Source organism: Gouania willdenowi, chromosome 7, assembly GCF_900634775.1.
Source record: "Gouania willdenowi chromosome 7, fGouWil2.1, whole genome shotgun sequence".
Lineage (NCBI taxonomy): Eukaryota > Metazoa > Chordata > Actinopteri > Blenniiformes > Gobiesocidae > Gouania > Gouania willdenowi.
Genome location: NC_041050.1, coordinates 14,239,405 through 14,260,707, shown reverse-complemented (window position 1 = coordinate 14,260,707; position 21,303 = coordinate 14,239,405). Strand labels below are relative to the sequence as shown.

At 37.6% G+C, this 21,303-nt stretch overlaps 2 protein-coding genes and 1 non-coding gene across 5 annotated transcripts in view; 2 read left to right on the top strand and 1 right to left on the bottom strand.

Moving 5' to 3' along the window:
* LOC114467603 (DNA topoisomerase 1) overlaps positions 1-21,303 on the top strand; it is a 703,770-nt gene that overhangs the window by 613,589 nt on the left and 68,878 nt on the right. The gene's annotated exons all lie outside the window — the stretch shown is intronic.
* Positions 25-96, bottom strand: trnaa-ugc (transfer RNA alanine (anticodon UGC)). Its single transcript has one exon. It is a non-coding gene; the product is annotated as a tRNA-Ala (tRNA).
* tp53inp2b (tumor protein p53 inducible nuclear protein 2b) lies at positions 2,104-20,364 on the top strand. 3 transcript variants are annotated; one of them, XM_028454060.1, is made up of 4 exons: positions 2,104-2,126; positions 16,101-16,467; positions 18,133-18,289; positions 18,785-20,364. In XM_028454060.1, exons 2-4 carry the CDS (start codon positions 16,344-16,346, stop codon positions 19,050-19,052), a joined length of 549 nt encoding a protein of 182 aa, XP_028309861.1. In that variant the 5' UTR covers positions 2,104-2,126; positions 16,101-16,343; the 3' UTR covers positions 19,053-20,364. The 3 variants fall into 3 exon arrangements, with proteins under 3 accessions (XP_028309861.1, XP_028309862.1, XP_028309860.1); XM_028454061.1 differs by lacking the exon at positions 2,104-2,126 and adding an exon at positions 9,904-10,223 and having other exon boundaries at positions 18,788-20,364; XM_028454059.1 differs by lacking the exon at positions 2,104-2,126 and adding an exon at positions 9,909-10,223.

Below are 21,303 nucleotides of genomic sequence, written 5' to 3'. Positions count from 1 at the left end.
TTTTGTGAAAGTAAAAGAATGAAGTGGAGATGCCGGGGATTGAACCCGGGGCCTCATACATGCAAAGCATGCGCTCTACCACTGAGCTACATCCCCTGGTGTCCAAATATCGCACTGACGTTGTTTTCAACAATTACTAATAATCCTGTTCGACATCGGTATCCTAGGTTCAACTCTTTCCCTCACCTACTCTCCTAGCAGTTTATCTGGAAAACCTCTGCCTTACTTATTTTTTTGCCCTGCTGGTCATAAAAAAAGCATTACTTGCAGATTTGAACGAAACACTGTAGCTCTCTTTAATGTCCACTAGGGGAACAGAGATGAAGTGTTGTTAGTAACTCTCACCTTTGGAGAGCACAGCCTGTCCTCACACTGTTTTTATCTGCTCATGTCTGCCAAGGAAGCATCCAGGCTTCAAAACCCTGGCCTTGTAGGGACTGACCCATACACGATGGCCCACAGAGGGCTGAAGTAGTGAAGAAGATGAGGGAGGGATTGAAATCTTCTTTACCAACTTCTGCCTGCAGCAGTCAGAACCACAACAGTGGCTCTGTTGTGGTTCTGTAAATCTGCATGTATTTCATGCTGACATAATGCTGACCCTGTTGTGACTGGGTGATGAGGAATGATAGACTGGTTTGTGTTACAGGATGTGCTGCTGAGAGCTGTGAGCACAGACATACTGGGTGTAATGTGAGATACCAGCTGAAATGTCCTCACCAGGGCCTTCAGTCAATTACAGTAACAGAAAACCAGGGTCCACCATTGAATGGCCGCTATACATTTTACCTGATGGGGTTGAACTAACAATAACAATTTAAATTTATGTTAAAAAATTAAGATCAATTGCGAGAAACGTGGAACTTTAAAATGTGTTATTAGGGAACTACATACTGTATACTTTAAAGCAGAGGTGAACAACATTTACCCCAGAGGGACCACAAAAAAGGGATTTTTTGAGTGCATTATCAACATTCATGTCAGCATTTAGAATAATGGCTATTCTGAGCATTAATACATGGAAGAACAATGAGTTTGTTTTTGGTGTAATGCATTTTTGTGACAATTGTCTCTCATTTTGCACTTCCTGTTCGTGTGTTTTTGAAGTCATTTTGTGTATTTTCCTCTCATTTTGTTTTTTTTCTCATTGTTGTTGTTGTTTTCTGTTCTAAGTCAATTTGTGTATTTTTGTTGTCATTTTGTACTTTTTCTCTAATTTTGTGTTTTTTTTTGTTTTGTTGCCGTTTCATGAGTTTTTGGAGTCATTTTGTGTATTTATTTGCATATTTCTGTTATTCTGTATATTTTTTTTAAGTCATTTTGTGCATTTACTTTAGTGGCCCCTCCAAATTAGAACGAGGACTGCATGTGGCCCCCGGCCCGCAAGTTGCCTATGTCTGCTTTAAAGTGAACTGTTTGATTTATGGTGCAAGAGTAGAACAGTATAGGGTTCCTTAGCACTATAGACTGAAAAAGAGATGGTGTGAATGGATGATCAAAGTGGGTATTAAAAACAGATAAATCCAGCCCTTTAAAGCGGTGGTTCCCAACCAGGGGTACATGTACCTTTAGGGGTACTTCAGCACACCTCAGGGGGTACACAGAAACATTTGTCAATTTATTTTTTCTAAGATTATGAGACACACTTCCGCTTGCTAGATTGTGATGTGCTGCAGGCACACCCGTGGTTATAAAAGGCCGCGACCCAGAGACTTCGCCCTCTCACTCTCTTTCTGCTCCCTCCTAGGAACTCAGTGCTGCCTGGAAGCTCGTCAATCCCAGCTGTGCAGCCAGGTCATCTGACCACAATCAGACTGCTGAACCTTCAAGCTGGTTGTGGACAGAGCTACATGGGTTTTATCTTCTTTTTGAGAGCTGTTTTCTTCATTTTGCCCTGGCAGGACGGTAGTATACTCTTTTCGTTATGTGTTCTTTTAGGGGAATTTTGGTTTGGATTTTCCCTTTGTTTATTTTGGGTGTGGACCAGGACGACGGCCCTGTATAGGGTTGGCTCGGTCTCACACCCTGTTTGTTCCATTTGGCTGTCCTGTCAGGTCCTCCTTTCAGTTTATTTATTTGGTTTGATTTGGTCATGGGTGAGCTGGGGAACCTTTTTAGTTCTCAAGGTGAGTTTCAGGACCAATAAGTCAACACAAATATATAAATAAACACTTTGTCTGATCCTGCCCTGGTCTCCCGTGTCCTTAGAACATGTTCGACTCATAATTTTATTGTGGGTCGTAACAAGATCATCACCTACAATAGTCAAAACATCAGAAAAATATGAGTGACGCTTTCAGATTGAGCCTTCTGACACAAATTAACAAAATAAAGGGGTACTCGCCTTAAAACAGAAAAGAAAAGAAAAAGGGTACATTGGACAAAAACGGTTGGGGAAACACTGCTTTATAGCATATAATTTGGCCCACAGGAGAATGCTAATGTGACAGAACATAAATCATTGTGTAAATGAATAAATACATTGTTTTTAGTTATCTCAGTCCCTACATGACTGCAGTTATTATGGTGTCAGAAACGACCTTTTTTGGATCCTAAAAATATATGATGACCTGAGACTTTTTTTTAATAGAATTTAGTGTTTATAGAATGAGTTTTTTATACTGCTTTACAAATACAGAATACTCAGGATTAGTGACAAATACTGAGTGCCAGCTCAAATATTATTTTATTGCATTTTATTTGAACACAATTTATATTTGTGAAAGTATAGAATACAGTTGTTTTGGATTGTGCTTTATTTCATTTTTTTTTTTTTTTTTTCAAAATTGCTAGACATTACAGGTGACCCCACATGTGGTTCTGATCCCAAGGTTGGAGAAAAAAAACTGCTTTAACCCAACAGCTTCTACAATTGTACAGCTTAGTTTATAAATGACTGATTATACTTGTATATTTGTATTAATTTTGCATGTGTGCGTCTGCAATCCGAATTATTTGTATTTAATCCTTGTTCTTGTTACTTTTTAATCATTTATTGTATCGTTTGTTTTGTTTCTTTTCACCTTGTTATAATTTCTCCTTGGAGCCACTGTAACAAAACTATTTCCCCCTGAGATCATTCTAGTGTTAATGATTCTGAGTTTGAATTGCTATTTGCAAACTGTCGAAAGAAATCTCCATTCTTAAAAAAAAAAAAATAAATCCTGCAGTTTGTCACAAATAATCCCCCCAAATCACACACAAATTGGTCACAAGACAAAAAAGATTTAAAGTGTCGATCCTGATATCTGTCATTTATTGCTTGGATATTGTCGATACTATATATATTTACTGTATTATATGTGGAAAACTAGGACACACATTGTGAGAGCTTCAGCAGCAATAAACAAATAAATGGTTCTAAATTTTACTTGAGAGCAGAGTCTATTTCTGATTTGGTTCAGAGCAAAAATTGTTAGAATAATGAACAATTAATGAATAAATAATAGGGTTAACAACAGCCATAGGCAAGGCTGGACCTGAGCCACGCTGTGAATAAATAATTTAGTCGCCACCCTCCCATTTGACAATTACACCCTCTGTTGTCAAAGCAAGGCCCCAAGCCTGGATACTAATACTACAGCACATAAAGCCCTTTTTTAATCGTGTGATGGCTTGTTTTCTTCTTACTCTATCATATGAACAGTGACGTGCAGTCAGGGTAGGCAGTGCCTACCCAAGGGTCAATTGATATTTTGATTATTTGTTTTACTTATAATATAATTATAAATGATTTATTTTTCAATTTTCGATAGCCTACAGTACCTACAGTATAAGTTTGAAAGTGTCTGTATTTTGTGTGTTTCATAAACAAAATGACTAAACGGCGCTATTTCCTGGTACGGCTGCACAGTCTCACTCCGCTGTAAGGGTTATTTGCTTCTGTCTCTAAACCCTTCAAAATATGGGTTTTACATTACTTACATTTACATGCAATCATTAATATTATTAAGAATAGCTGCGAGCAGAGTCAGGAGACACAGCTGAGCGCAGATCTGACCTCATATCTCTATAAGTTTAAAGTCTTATCATTTGCAAGCAGCAGCTATGCAGGGATAGGGAGGCCTGAGGGGAGAGAGGCACCAAAAATAAGGTGCACAGTCCACATAAAAAGGAGAAAGAGATCATGATGAAGGTTTGAAAAAAAATAGACATTTTTTTTATTGGAATAACTATTAGTATTGAATTTTTTCAATAGTGAGGTTTTTTTTCTGTCTTTTTCTTCACATTGTTCAAGGTTGAGGAGGGACATACTTAGACTTGCATTAACTCATATTGCAAGATAAAAAAAATAAAATAGCAGCAAGTATTTACATAAGGTAAGTAGTATTTAAAAATAACATGCAGATAAAAATAGATATTAAGAAAAACTGTGCAAAATTTCTATGCAGATAAAGAAATGGGTGTATAGGTGTAAAGAGTTGGTCCAATTACATGATTCAAACTGACCAATCAGATTTAATGCTGTCTGCCCACTTCCTTTGCCTTCAAGTTAACAACCAAACAAGGCCAAAAGATAAAAGATTAGGTCAGTTTTAATGCCCAACATCATCTGACAACTTGCTTGAAACCATAAACAAATGGTTTATTATACATTTTATTCACAGAGGTGTTGGAATTCCCCAAAATGAGTTACTTTCTGTCCAGTTCAGTTCGAGCATTCAGTTTTAACAGAAAACAAGCTCATCATCAACCTTATGAACCTTGTTTTTAATCACATGCCAAAAAGCCTGAGGTTTTTAGTTTGTGGTTTAGGATTGGATGTTTGTGTCAGCTGTGGGCATGGACAGGCATGCAGTACAAGCCCGACAGATCACATTTTATGAACACGAAAGGGGATTTAACATGGCTGTGACCTTTCACCGATTTCTCAGAGCAACTTTAAAAGAAAGCTGTGGGAACTCTGAGAGGTTCAACAACTCCAGCCAAACCTCCTGCATGAATAAAACAAGAGGGACGGAGGCATATGGCAGAAATAACCCACCTCTCCAACACAGATCTCTGTGGCCTTTTATAACCCCTTATTTTTCTTAGTTGGGTTGTTTCATTTCCAGGACAAAATGTTGTCTACATTGTAGAATAAAAACAGGAACAGCACCTATTGTACATTGCAAAACAAGCTTCTATTTGTCTGTTTAACCTGACAGAATGAACACTAACAATTATAGAGATGCACAAAGTGTTCTTGCTAAATGTCTCTGTTCACTGTGTTTCCAGGATTCAGACATAACCACCACTCTATGGTGACCACGTGTGCTTCAGTTTGTGTGTATGTGCCAGAGTTGCCTAGCACCTGGTAACTGTAGACGCCAAATTCGTATCATCCTGGCTGTAGAAAGCTGCTGTTGAACCCTTGGTATCGTCACTCACTGGTGAACTAGAAGTCAAAGTCTACTGAGCTATAGAACTATATAGAGGCATCCAGAAAACAAATCCTGCTGTAGGTGTGGTTCATTTGTTTTTATTTTGCATTTAAGGGACCGAGTTACACAGCCCGTCTAGATTAAGAAACTGTTTGATCTCAAGCAGGTGTAAACAATGACAACCTCACATTTGTTCATTGTTTTGAGGAAAGTATTTCAACTTGTGTCCTGAAAAAGGCCACACTTGTTGCCGCTTAAACAAAATTTACCACCTAAAAAAGAGGCTCCGATTTCTCTTTCAAAATGTAACCATTTCCGCGTCAGTTTACCTTTTTATCTGTTTTGTTTCCATTTCATTGGCTTTCCATTATCAGATGTCATTACTGGCCTTTAAACATCTTTAAATTGTGCTACATGTGCTCAGTATGTGCATAATATTATCCCAAAATGTGCTGGGTAGGGTTAAGTTTGCTTCATTTAGCTATTTCTATTTCAGGAGGTGAACTCCGTCCTGTCCCATCTTATTTTGTGCAAGATTTTGATATTTATGTCTCTTTGGCCACCATTTTACATTCAGAAAAATGAGTGTAATTTTCTCTGTAGCTTTCCTGACAAATGCTAAACTCTGTAGATTCCATTCAGTTTACTTGTTTTTTTTCAGTGGTAGACAGTGACAGTAAATGTATTTAAATACTGTACTTAAGTAGTATTTTCAAGTATCTGGACTATACTTGAGTATTATTTTGTTGAGGGATACTTTTATTCCACTATATTTCTCTGGATACTCTTGTTACGAGTCAGTACGTCTTCTCTCGTGTCAGCTCAGGTTTTTTTTTTTTTATTGCTTCAGTACTGATACTAAATAGTTTCTGATGTCCCAGTTCTACCATAGCTTTATTATATCAGGCTTGTCAATGCAAGAGCAAATCAGAGAGAGGCAGATCATGTCTAAGAGCAGTGTTGTTTTATTAAATAATGACTTTGGCAGAGATTGACCCTGAGAATAGAATAGAATAAAGTATACTCTATTGTCACATGTGTACAGGTACATACTTGAAATTGGTTTCTCTCCCACAGTGATGGTCCATGTTGGATTCAAGCCAGCGACCTTCCAGTTACAGGCCTGCTTCATTGAGCATTAGAAGAAACTTTGCCTGAGCATCCATGGCTGTATCTCAGTGTAGCTGCCGTCAGAGTTTTTATCATAAAGGGCGGTTAGTAGTTTTCATATTCAGTTTAGTGGTACATTTCATATTTACACATTCATGTTACAGAGAGATTCAGGGGGAGAGCTTATTTTTTGTTCCGCTTTGATGTGTTGCTGGGGGAAATATGTAGCTGTGGCACTCCAGAGCAGCACAATGTGTCTGAGAAATGTGGATAAAACAACATTAAAGGTTGTCATTTAAGAAAAATTCAGTTATTCCCTTGGAGTTGATGCGGCCAATGAGGTATTTTATTTGTGAAATGTGTAATATGTGTGTTTTTTCATTAGTTAATTAAAGTTTGTATTTTATTTTCATAGTTCTAATGGCATGGAATGCGACATGTAAAGACGTGTTAATAAATGGCTGTTTAATACAAACGAACTAAGTTGAGCTTTGATTGAACTCGGAGGGAGCAACACTCAGAAGTGATTTTGTGTCATAAAAACAGCAATTTATTGCCGGTAATGTAGTCTGGTTAGCTAAAACAAAAGGCACTACACATTACATTTTAATAGTTCTTTGGAGTTTGTTAAATATACCTCATGATGCTCAAATGTTACAGCAAGTAAAGGAAACATGTTTTTGTTGTGGTAATAATAGTTTGTTGACTTTTTTTTTTTGACAAATGAAACAGTTGTATTGATGAATGCAGTTGAGTTATTAAACTCAGACTTATGCCTTTATTTGTGTAATGTTGAGCCTATTGATCAGCTCTTTGTTCATTCTGTAAATCGTTGTAATTTGGTTGGATTGATGTGGTTTTATTGAACACAAACCTGAATGTTATCTCAATTAATGAAAGAAAGTGTCTATTTGTACGGTTGCCGTACGGACAACCCTCTGTGCTATTGGTGCGGTTACCGAAGTACAAATACGTAGCGTCTTAGGGTTAGGTTTAGGTTTAGGGTAAGGTTTAGTCTTAGTCACGTGACCTAAACTGGCCAAATAGGGGCGCTGCGTACGAATTGATCCGGCAACCGTACGAATAGCCACTGCCTTAATGAAACACCGCACTGTTGTACTACAGTGCTATAAACATGCAACAAATTTACTTTCAATACTTAAGTAATTTCTTATTTAGATGCTTCAGTACATTCACTTAAGTAATATTTTTTGACTGAGCTACTTTTACTTTAATAGAGCAGTTTTTGACAAGAAATCTGTTTTTTTTTCCCCTCAAGTAATAAAGGTGAGTATACTTTGTCCACTTTTAGTTCTTACTTGCTATTATGTAGAGCAGCTGTTTTTAATCATTAGGCCAGTGGTTTCCAACCTTTTTTGATCGTGACCCCGTTTTTATATCACAAAATTCTGGCGACTCCAAATAATTGTTTCTATAATTAGTTTTTGATCATGTTTGTTATAATGTGTAACAAATACAGAGTAACTTGGGTTAGTGCACAAAGTGACAAAATACGCCAGCTCAGATGTTTTTATACTGTCATTTTTTAAATTTCTTTATCTTCCTTTTTATTTTATTTTGTTTTCTTTGTACTGCTTTAAAAAAAAAAGCTAGCTTTACATTATGTTTTAATTTGTAGATTTAATTTAATTTAATTTAGAAAAAAACAAAATATATATTTGAATCAGTAATTATTTCTAACACATTCCAGGTGACCCCATTTAAATTTCAGGCGACAGCAAGGTTGAAAAACACTGCATTAGGCTGTAAGTGTTAGTTTAAGTGAAATAAAACATGTAAATTAAATAAAATCTTATGTTTATGTACATATGGCATGGCATAAATCTTTTTGTTGCGTAAATGATTAAGTTGGGGAAAAATATTACCAAAAATTCACATTTCAAAAAGTCATCTTATCTTGGGGCAGAAAGTGAAAACCCTTTTTAAAAAAAAAAGATCCACAAATAAATGGAAATTGTTGCCATACATCAGACACCCTGTCAACACATACAGAGTAGTTAGTGTGGGTTGGAGGATATAGTAGTGCATGTAGGCTATAGATTTATTCAATGATAACACAGGATGATGATCTTTCGCCCAAATAAATCACACACATGCGCAAACGTGCGCTTCTGTGGCCAGGCCCTCCTTTTGCACTATCTGCAGTAATAAAATGCAAAGATCCACGGACTGCAAAGTGCACAAACGACCAGCAGAGGGGGCGTGGGAACCCTGTTGCTGAATCCGATTGGTTACTCAAATACTGCATTCAGAATGACGAGAAATCATTGGCTGAAGGTATGAAAAAGACCCTCCCCACTGGTCCTGGGGCGGGGAGAAAAGAAATGATATTGAGGGGGAGGGTTAATGAGGAATATTGACAAAATCATGTAAGACATGTAAAGTCTTTGCATTTGTGCATTTGTGGCCCAGATTATCTTTTTTTTTTTTTAAAGAGACATTTATGTACATGTATGCACATTTATGTATAAATTATCTATTTATGTATCTACATACTTCATGTAGTATATAAATAGTCTGTTCATTCATGAATGTATATATACATATGTAAGTGTTTGTGTACATGCATAATATGTATATATGAGTGTACTTGTATAACAGGATGCGTGTGTGCGTGCGTGTGTGCGTGCGTGTGTGCGTGCGTGTGTGTGTGTGCGTGTGTGTGTGCGTGCGTGTGTGTGTGTGTGTGTGTGTGTGTGTGTGTGTGTGTGTGTGTATATATTCCTTTTTCTAACAGTTGTAACATAATTGTCAATTTTGTTCTACATATACACAGTTAAACCCTATTTTTATTCTATTTTACTATTTTGCACAGGACAAATGTTGCTTTTTTTTAAAAAAAATATATTTATTCTTTTTGTGTTTACATTGTTCAATGTCACACTTGCTTGGGCATTGCAAACTTTTTACCCATGCCAATAAAGTTGTTTTTAGTTGAATTGAATTGAGAGAAAGAAAGTGGACAAGAAAGAAAGAGCTAACATTGAAATTGTATTTGTAGATATTAAACAGATCATTCTGTAACCAGATTTAACAAACAGACAGCACATAAAGGCTTTATTATATCTAAATAAAAGATGTGATAACGCAGGCTTGTTGATGCTGATTCCCACATCCACATCACTTTGCTGTCATCATATCTTCATCTCCTCTCGTGGCTGACGGTGTCTATTAAAAGCAGTGCGCTGTGAACACAGACCCGGGGTCAGTTTACCATCCCCCAGCGCTGCATTCTAACAGCAGGGAGGCTGAAAGTGGAAGCTGATCACGGGTCCCTGGCTGCAGGTTGACAGCTCATCGAGCCCTGCCCCCACACCCTGTTACCTAAAGGTCCGGCAGTGGCGGGTGTAACCCTCTGATTGGCCCGTTTGACCGTCGTGGGCGGGGCCTGGAGTACTGTGATCTCACAATCAGCTGTTTTTGTACGCTCTACATTCTGATCCGAGGATCAGCTGGAGGCAGCAATAAACACGAGAAAAATCCTGCAGCGGGAAACACGGGGGAAAAAAGAGGAGGACGAAGAAAAACGCTGCAGATGTTATGATCTGAGAAACATCTGTGTAATATTTTTTTACACGAAGCCCTTCTTCTGAGAAGAAAGCCTTTTATTTTTGTATTAAGGTGTTTGAACTACCTCACATAAAGGCTATCTAAAGCTATGCTTTAACAGTTGACGTTTCTACTGTGTGTGAGATCTCGTTTACAACTTGAATAAGACCGCAAAGGCAGGTAAGATTGTTTATTTTTTTTGGCTTTTAATAGGATATATAAGTAAATATTTGCTTCCAATCCGCTTCGGATCTCTTTATTCCGGGTAGCCTACTGTTGATCTACTTCCATATAACCTGAATAATTTTGTTTTCAGGGAAATGATTCATCAATTATTGTATTTCCTTTTCCTACAAACACAGATCTCTCCTCAGTGTATTTGTGATGACCTATTGTGAGGTCATAGATCATTTTGATTGAAACAATATGTCCACCAGCCCTTTTCTAAACCTCTAACATGGATTGGCTCAATGTCTTTTATTCCAAATGTGTATAAATGACACCATCCTGCTCTGTATCCGTTTACATCCATATGTAGCCTTTGCTTTGTAAAATGCACCAAAAAACGAAAATGGTGAGGAATGGATGGTTGATGTCGTCTCCATAGGCCATGTAAGCGTTTTAGATTATGCTGTGAATACATGCACTTCCTATTGATGTGTCCACTCAGAGGAAAAATGAACGTTTCACTGTATAGCATTAGCAGTAGAAGCCTGCAGTCGTCGTTGATCCACAGCTGTCATTGCTTTGACCCTTCAGGATCATTCATGTCTAACTAACCCAGTTACCAAACACACAATAAGGCGCTGTGTTCTCTCAAAGGTTCCTGTGTTGTTTTCCATCCAGCCTCGCTGCGGTTTCTTGTGATTCTGTAGAATGTAAACATTGCTGATGTAAGCAGCAGATATTTTTACATTACAGTCATTCCGCTCCAAACGACAAAACACAGCGACCCACAAACAACTCTTAACCCATCGATTATAATCGATGTTATGACTGCAAAAAAAGACGCAATGCTACAAATACATACATAGTATTTATTTTTCGGTATTTTCTTTATTTTTTTTTCCCGTCCAGACGTTTTTTTTTTTCTTCCTCCACAGGCTGGAGCTTCTCTCTCCTCTCTCAGCGTCAGTGACGTATCGTGACGTCACATGCATCTTGTTTTTATTCTGTTTGGCTCCGCCCACTCCGCTCCGCTTTTTTTTTTTTAACCCTCACTCTTATTATTTTTCCATACAGCCTGGCACTGGAGAAAAAAGCAAAACAAACACTGACTTTCCTTAATCTTATGTTATTATATGAATAAAATCTAATTTCTGTCAGTTACATTTTTGTTTTCAATTACAATTAAATTACTATTTCAGTGACCAGCATGTTTTCCAATTACAATAATTTAAGATGATTTTTTTTTTTTTTTTTAATCCTCAGAAAGTCAATTACAATTACGTTCTCAATTACTACAGTTCAATTACAATTAATTAACTGAGCCTGAAATAACCTAATAAAAGTTAACCTTTCTCTTGTGTTAGCTTTCTGTTAGCATCCCATATGATAATGGCTCCTAAATTATCTGTAAAATACACAAAAACAAATATATATCATCTAATTTCTTTCCTATCTATTGGTTACCTTGTTAGACTTCCTATGCAATGAAATATTGATTTTAATATATTTGGTGTGAGCGTCTGTGCTTTTTTTTGTGTCAGCATAGCCCTCAGTTTCACATTTTTTTTAACTGGTTAAATGTGGAAAAACTTGATATGAAACATATTTTAATAATTGTTTATTACATATGTGTAGAACTGTACATAGAACTGTATCATGGTTCCCCAGTTTTGTGTTAAATTATAATTGACAGTTGTTGTACAATTTTTATTGAAATTACAATTGCAAAGTAAATTATTTAAACTCTAACAATTCAATTACGACTACGAAAGCAACTGATTTTTTTTTAAATTTAGAATTAAAATTATAATTATGCTAAAGTTCAAATTAATTATCAATTACAATTATAATTGAGCCCAACCCTGCCATTATCGGCTCCTATTTGGGATACCAATAATATGCTATGATGAGAAAGTCAAATAGGCCTAATCATTAAAAACAATATGTATGATGAATTATGCAAATCATTTAAATCTGGTTGTGCATCCTGCCTCAGTTTACAAAGGCAGAATTTATACTGTAGATAGTTTCTGACATTCCAATCAACCTGTCACACAGGAAATAAGAGACAACCATAGAAAGCTCACACACACACCCAGAAATACTTTGGGTTTAAACTCACAACCTCTGCTGTGAGCCAGAAATATGACCTCATCCACTGTTTAATAAAAACTAATAATCAGAATCAGAAACACTTTTATCATCCCTGGGGAAAATTACTTATATAATTGCCTGATAATAATAATAATATATATAAAATCATATAATAATAATAATGTGCCTTGTATGTGTTTACAGTAATTATTGTATGTTTTTAACTTGTTTGATCTGTGCTTGTATGATGACCATGGGTACCCTAAAAAGTGTTCTGAATCATAATAATCATATAACAAGGCTGACAAACTCAAATAAAACTGCAATAACTAAAAGTGCCTGCCTGCATCTCCATTAAAAAGGGCATGTGGTTTTAGTGTGGTACGAGAGGGAGTAGGAGACAAACACAGCTGAGAAAATTTAAACACATTTATAAAGTAAAATTAACAAAAACTCTAACCAAAATACTAAAGCAGGATTATCTATTTATTTTTTTGGTTAATCAGTTATAATGTATCCAAAATCTTTTCTTTCAAATGTCAAACAGGGTGGTGGGGATGGAGATCGTTTCCATTTGCACATCATACCATGTGACAATACAAACAAAAATAATACTATTTAGCTAAATCTTTATTAATTTACAAAGGAAACCCTAATCTACTCCCAACAGTACGACATATCAAAAATGTAGGGCTGTTCAAGGGACCCAGGGACATAAAATAGCAACAAAAAAACAAGTGTTATTGGTATTGGATGGATAAGTCAAATTTATTATCTAGGGTAGAAGGGACATCAGTGTTTGCTTTTGGGGTTTCTTTTTTAGCATCAATATCAATATTGACATAATTCAGACAACACCAAATTATCTGCATCAACAAACTGATAAAAGCAGTTTTATCAGAAAACTAGTGTCAATGTTCAGAGAGTGTTTTGTAACCATCACCAAAAGTTCTGTAACCCAAGCATAAGTTCTTTCGAGGTCAAAAAAAAAAGTTGTTTATCGCAATTTATTTGTCCGTCTCATGACCTAAGCTTGACTAATGAAGGAATGCATTTAAAAAAAATCTTAGTGTTGGATATCTCCATCAATGTACTTTCAACATACTTGGTTAATTCGTTGTATTTTAATTAATAACTCCAATTATGCAATTATGTTGTGAGAAAGTATCAGGTGCATGCACTCGTTGCACCCTTTGAAGTCAATCAGATGAGTCTGGGTCACCATGGTGATTCCCCAAATAAGAACAGAAGTGTCAGCCTCCAACTGGCATGCATGCATGACTCTTTAAGCAGAAATGCCACTAACCCTCACATATTCAGTGAAAACAACGCATGTTACAGACTGATGGGAATCAAAGCAAATGCAAACAGTTTATAGTCATAACAGAAACCTATTCTGCCTTAGAGAAAAATCAGGCAACAAGCACCAAATATCCACATTGCCAGTTATTGGTGGTTATCTGGATCAATCATTTTAATCATGGTACCATGATCATTCACACTTTAAAGGCTTGGAAGAAATTTCCGACATACTGTAGCTGAGTCAAATTTAATCAAGATTGGTCTATTTCAAACCCAAAAGTGATTTTTTGAATTTGATGAGAGAAAACAATTTTTTGATTTTTCAAACTGATCCCGAGTCAGTATATTGATTCGGATCATGTCCCAAACGTAGTAGAATCTTCCATGGTGGACGGTCTATTTTTGGTTAAAATTTGGACAAAATCCGTTCAGTACTTTTGATCTAATCCTGCTAACTGTGAAAATATGACCTCTTTGGCAAACGTACATTATCTTCATCTGAGTTCGTCGTAAACTTTCTATAAATCATTAGTGGTAGGGAAAGCTTTCAAGATTAGTTTGACAGATTAAAAAAAAAATTGTTCTATTTATTGCCTTACATCGTGAGAATTTGCGCTTTCAATGTCATTGTACCAGTACAATGACAATGAATATATTCTATTCTACAGAGACTTGCATTCTTTTGTTATTTTAGTTTGTTAGTTTGAGCAGTAAAACAAAAAGCATAAAGGCGTACTGCTCCCTCATGTTTGGTCTTGACTCTGACTCAGTATGTGGTCAAGGAGGTGCAGCAGGTTTAATTGCATTCTGTGATTTGTGAAGTTGTTATTGTGAGCTCACAAGTGGAAAAAGAAGGAAAAAAAACACACCCTTTGAACATGTAGTTATTTGTCCTGTAAGCCCTGACGGCTCAAATAGCTGTTTAACATTACGTCATCATGTTCACGTCAAGTCAAAGCGATTTTCCTAATCTCTGTGTTTCTTTTCATTCTAACATGTACTCCTGCTTATGTTTGCTTTGACCCTCGAGGGCTTTCTCATCTTCCTCATCTTCAACCCTGTCCTTCTCCTCCATCGTTCATCTGCCCTGAAACTGTCCTGACTATATGTCTGGGCCATATGGGGGAGGGAATAGCATCCATTGTCCACGAGCCACTATAGTCTCTTACTGAATAAACTCTTCATTAATTAAACATATTTTATAACATATTGATTTACGAGTCAACATTATTAAGTATTCACCAATCTGCAACTTCAATTTTTGTTCTCTTTAGCGCAGTGGTTCCTAACGTTTTTTGGATCATGACCTCATTTTCATCTACAGTATCTATAAAGCAAGGAATCTCTGTCTGTGTGTCTGTGGCACAAATATCTCTGCGGTTCAGGGACAGACAGAGCTGAGACTTTCAACATGGCTGCTGCTTGGTTCAATGACGTGCAACGTTGGATTTGTTTGGATGCCCCACCCCCACGTAGACGGACTCAGTGATAATGTCATCAGTTATAACGTTTTATAACATTGAAATAGTCATCAAAGCAAGACAGCAGACAAAAACATCAACTCTCAACAAAACATAATTTTCATTAACCAATCCAGAATCCTGTAGTCTTTTTTTTTGTTTTGCGATCCAATTTTATATTTACCTACTTGTGTGTGTGTGTGTGTGTGTGTGTGTGCGTGTGCGTTGTTTGGTGTGTGTGTGTGTGTGTGTGTGATTCAGAATTAAATTTGCATTTTAACTTTTATTGTGAATTAAAGAGGACTTAAAGCTCCCACGGAAACCATCCATGAAAAAGCTACTTAACCTCCCACTTTTCTAAAGCATAATGTAGTTTATTTATTAATTTATTTCATTTTCTTCTTTTAGGTCTTTCTTCTTTTTTTTATACTGCATTTTGTTTAAAGTAGATTTATATATCTGAGAAAGTGAAAGTAGAGAGTACAGTTGTTTGACATACAGCGTGTTGTGTTTTAATTTGAAAAATAATAATAAAAATAAATAAACAAATACAGTAATTAAGACAATTAATTACTGTATAAAAATATGTATATATTTTCAGGTGACCCCATTTAAATTGCAGTCCCACATAAAACACAGCTTTGAATTTGAGGTACTTTTTAGCTGCTATGCTCACTGCGTCTTTTTAATCCAACTGGGATCTCTTACATCTGCATTAAACTAAATTGGAACAAAATGATGTTGTGTTCAAGTGGAGCTCCTGTAATGGCTGAGAGCCCCATGAGAACATGAAAAAACACCACCTCAAAACAAGATACTGTGGCTGTATGCTGCCCTCTAGTGTGGGAAATAGCAATAAGCACATACGGTACATGTTTGTATTTGCTTTCACACTAACATGTCTCTTAAAGGTACAAGCAGAATGTTTTATCACAGAAAATGATCTAAACCAACATGTCCCATTTTTACAGATAAGAAGCATCTCATTCTCGTCCTGTGTCCATGGTTTTAATCTGTTTGCTTCTCTCTGCAGGCCTTTGCTCCATACCAAGTGAAACCTTACATTTGCACTAAAGAAGCCTGTCACCCCTGTTTATTGAAACCAAGTTTCAAGAGACTTCAAGTGAAATAAAAACACAAACAGGGGGCATCAGAACAGCAACAAAGTACAACGCAAATTCAATAGGAAGTTCAAAAAGGCAGCTATACCGCTTTTTGCTTGGAGAGAAGAAAAGCATCGAAGCTACACTTGACACAGCAAGCAGCCCTAGCAGCCATGTTTCAGCGTCTCAGCAACCTGCTGTTTGGTGAGGTGGAGGAGGTGGCAGCCGAACTGAAGGGACCCAATCCTTGTGTGACGGAGGCCGATGAGGAGGGATGGATGCTCGTCAACCTGCCTGGTGAGTAGGGGGGATTTTTGCACATTTTTATAATTATTATTACAAAGACAGGATGAAGAATAGTAAATGTTACATGGAGCCATACCTTCCAGTTTGAGTGCCCCACTATAAAACACATACGGCATATTCTGTGAGACTTTATGAAAATTCTACTATTTAAAGCTGCAGTATGTAAAGTTTTTTTTTTCAACGTCATTTGGTCAAAACTCTCTAATCATCTTTGAGCATATTGTAATTCAAAGTGTTCTGAGTGGACACTGAAACTCCTCTCCTTCTCCTGCCCCTGTAAATGAGCTTTAGAAATCCTGGAGCGTGACTAGATTTCAGCCAACTAGAGATCTTTCTACAAACAAAGTGCTCCATGACCTATTTTGGGCGTTACTACTGTCTGCTCGCTTGAAGTCAATGTACATGCCATTCATGTATCATCGATAGTAAAAGGGAAATGGCGGACATTCTAGCAGAAGTCCCCTGTGCAAGTGCTTTTATGTCTCTAAAACATCAAATAACTCTCCAAAAACACAAGATGAAGTCCCTACATTTGTCACCATTCTCTATTAAAAAAAGTCGCTAAGATCTCCACAACTGTGCGCTTTCATGAGGATACCGGTAAGGGACGATAGGATTTGAAACAGGGAGGGGAGGGTGAGCGTGGTTGTTTCTATATAAGTCTCACGATTCTACATACTGCAGCTTTAATCTTCATCTTCTTTGAAAATCATTTGGTCACAACAATTGAAAGGTGATTAATTCCTAATTGGTATATTTGTTTTGGGACAGTCCAGTCAGTTTTGCAGAAACAGTCTAGCCAACAATAAATTGTTTGGTTTGCTTTTAGTCCCAACAAGAACAAGAACTCCACATGTCTAGTTGCGGGTTTTTTCTTGCTTTTCTGGAACAATAGATACTAATATAAAACCATATATATAACAACAACATTCCAGAGGAAGAAAAATATTGTCACATTAGCACAGCCAAAGAGGGTCAACTCGACTAATGATGTGACTCTTATGTTTTGTGCTCCCCTGCCCCCCTCTCCTTTCTTTTCTTTAATTTTTTATATACCCTTACATTCCCCACACTGGTATGCGTGCATGTGCGTGTGTGAACCCTTAAAAACGACCATGTCACATTGCATGTTTTTTTTTTTTAAATGGTCGCATTTTAATCTTTTTTCGAAAATTTTCCACCTTTGTGTGTTTCTTGGCCATTCCATCCTCGATCCAACTCCTGCCATGTGCTCAGAAGAATCTGATTGCACCATGCAGGTGGACATTAACACAGGAGCCCCACAGAACGCCCAATCAACCCTCAACAGTAACCAAAACACTAAACATCAAACCACACACACAAGGACTGAATGTTCACCCATCATCCCACACCTGCCTAACAAGCGTCGTAGAACACATAAAAGTCGAGGAAAGTGGGAGGCAGTATCATCAGACCCATTATTTTGTCCTGGTACCAACCCACCAGACTCGGGTGCCACCACACCTGTGACCCTGCCAAGACGAGCCAGAATGTCCACGCCCTCATCAACCGCATCAATGTCCCCAGGATCTGGGAGCGAGTGTGGGGGCAGTAGGGCTGGTAGTAAGGCAGGCTCAGAGAGAGGCTGCATGGATGAGAGCTGGTTTGTCACCCCTCCCCCCTGTTTCACTGCAGAGGGAGCCACGGCCGAGGCCAGCCCCATGGAGGACCTGCTCATAGAGCACCCCAGCATGTCTGTGTACGTTTCGCCAAACAACTTGTCCATGGTCTCCAACAGCACCCTGTCTGTGATGGGAGAGGAGAGTCTTGTCAGCCTGGCAAGCAGTGTAAGGTGAGAAACCTAAATTCACAGTATACTTAGAAAATCAACTCTAGCATCAGCACGGCCAGCTTTAGGTCCTTCGGCGCCCCAGGCAGAGTGGATACCCCCATTGCAAAAAAAACACAACCTATTTTAAAAATTTGAATAATATACTATAATAGTGCAAATGTCCTCAGGGAACAACAACAAAATCCAAAAGCAATGCAAAACAATGCAATCAAAAGTTAAAATGAAGTATAAGTTTTAGTGCAAGGAAATTTCTTTTACTAACACAGGTAACACAAATCTTAAAACCAAAGAACACAAATTGCAAACAACACAATAGAATTATATAGAATAGAACAATTGTAAAGGGTGTTTTTCACCTTTTTAATGGTGCAATTTGGCACCCCTCCAGCATATGGCACCCTAGGCGGCCGCCTGGGTTACCTAGCGGGAAGGCCGGCCCTGAGCATCAGTAAAGAAATAACAGTGCTGTGGTTTTCTTCTCCCCCCTCCTTACAGCAGGGTGTCCGAACCAGCTGCTGTTCCTGCGACCCGTGGCACCATGCCCACCAGGGTGACCCGAGGAGCAGCTGCCCAGGCTGGGGCTCTTGCCAAGGTCACTCAAGTAGCGAGGGTCCAGCGTAGCAAAGCTCGCATCGAGCGGCGTCACCTGAGCCGCAACCGCATCCAACGCCAAAACCGCACTAGGGAGCAGATTCCTCACCATGCTGCCAATGCTAGGAACAGCTTCCTGCACCAGCCCAGCAAGCGCAACGTCTGCCACTAAAGATTTGAGGCAGCCAGGGAGGGTTACTGTGAGGGCATTAGTTAATTCCACACAAATATAGATTTAATAGATTTCCACACTTAGATTTCAATATCCTTCAGTATCATCACTAGACTTTCATACAAGGGGTGGCCAGATGGTAGGCAAGGTCAAATCATGGGCTCCATAATAAAATATGGACTTATTTTGATGTTTAGTATTGGAATTTTGCAAACTGAGATTATTGAAGGAAGCATAAAGGCATAGATTCACCGTGACATGGTTTATGCGACATCCTAAAATAAGGTTTTCAGAGAATACATCTCTTGTACCTAATCTATTTAGCAAAAATATATACATTAAGACTAATAAGCAAACCACTTTGTACCTAAAGGGTTTACGTGAATAATGTATGTGTCACTGCAGAATACAGTAACCCAGGGTCCAGCTGAGCCACCCCTTTAGGTCCTCCCTTGTTATCCGATGTTACACTCAGATAGCAGTAGACAGTAGCTTTTGTGGTTCGGGTTATTTCACAAACTCCACCTGGTAGTTTTATGTCATGAATCCAAGCCCTCCGAGTAGATCTTACAGACCATTATATCTATCTGTGGCAGCAGAAGACAAAAACAAAAAAAACAAACAAATAAAAAATATCTTAAAGATATTATTATAGGTTATATGTAGTAATAACAATACGAAACAAACTACACAAAAATTAAGTTTGATCCTTTGTTGTGCTATCTTAGTAAAAGCACCTATTTTCTTCCATTTGAGCATAAGTTGTGTTTCATTTGTTTGTTTTAATAATACCGCTTTCAAACCATCATGATATTATGTTGATTTTGGACGATTCAAATGCATAAAAATGTACTTTTGTCCGGCTGAAGAAACAAAACCTCCCTGGTGGAACTATAGCAAATCTGATAGTGTTCAAAAGCAATCATTTTTACAGCAAAAAATCCCACTCACCATCACTACCAGATGATAGGCTTGAAGGTAGTTTTGTTCATTATTATCCCCCGCCACAAAGTGGAAAGGGAATATAGGTTGGAGCTCCGTCCGTCCGTCCATGCGCCCGTCCGACCGAGTTAAAGAGGACAGCCTTTCTCAGAAACTGTTTAAGATAGGATAACCAAATTCGGGTATCAATACCTTGATGGAGTTCGAAAATGAAGAGTGCGCAATTATTTCTTCCAAAGTTATTGTCCTTGTTCCGTTTTTTTGACTCTGTTCGAGGTACGTTCAAAGGGGACAGCTTTTTTTAGAAACCGTTTAAGATAGGATAACCAAATTCGGTGTGTGGCTTCAGGGTATCAATACCTTGATGGAGTTCGAAAATGAGAAGCGCGCAATTATTTTTTCCGGAGTTATTGCCCTTGTTCTGTTTTTCTTTACTATGTTGGAGGTATCTTCAAAGGGGACAGCTTTCCTCAGAAACCGTTTAAGATAGTAATTTTATATTCTGGTGTGATAATATTTTCTTATGTATACATCTAAGTTCTTAGATTTAGGACATTTATGAAAAGGTTGTGAGTTATATTGAGAGCCAATCTGGCGGGGGATGTTGATGACTATTTCTTCTTGTTTTAGTTAAAAAGAAAAACAGATGAAGAATATACCACGGTAGGGGAGGGAATTAGAAGAAAATCACACAGCATTTTACTCCAAACAGGCGAGAAAAATAAAACAATGCGTTAGTGAGATTTTGCTCTTCTTGCTCTGAGATTTTGCTCTTCCTTAGGAGAGGAAAAGCAAGTAGGAGATGGTGAGTGTGTGATCAAAACAGAGTAAAGAGTAATATAAACTGCACGAATAAAAGGGATCAAGTTTTGAAGGAACGGTCACAAGAAAGTAGAATGTAACCCTCTGAGCAGCATTGACTAGGACTGAAACTCAACAGAAAGATCTATACAACACAAGTTAGTTCACTTTAACAGATAAATCATTTCACCTAAAGTGGGGCATTACATAAGAAATAAGCAATATCTACAAAATGGTGCCACACTTTAGCATATAAAGAGCTAAAATCACCTACTGATGAGTTGGAATACTAGTACTATCATTGGGTTACATGGTCGGGAGGGTTTTGGCAGGTGCACTCGCGGTATCGATGGAAACTCTTTATTTTGTTTTGTTGCAGTGTTTTCTGTTTACTTTCCAGATCATTTGTAACACAATGAACTAATTTGCATAATTCCACCACGGGTTTAAAAACTTCGTATAATCAGAAGAAGACAAAGTACTCATTTGACATCCAAAATCACCAAAT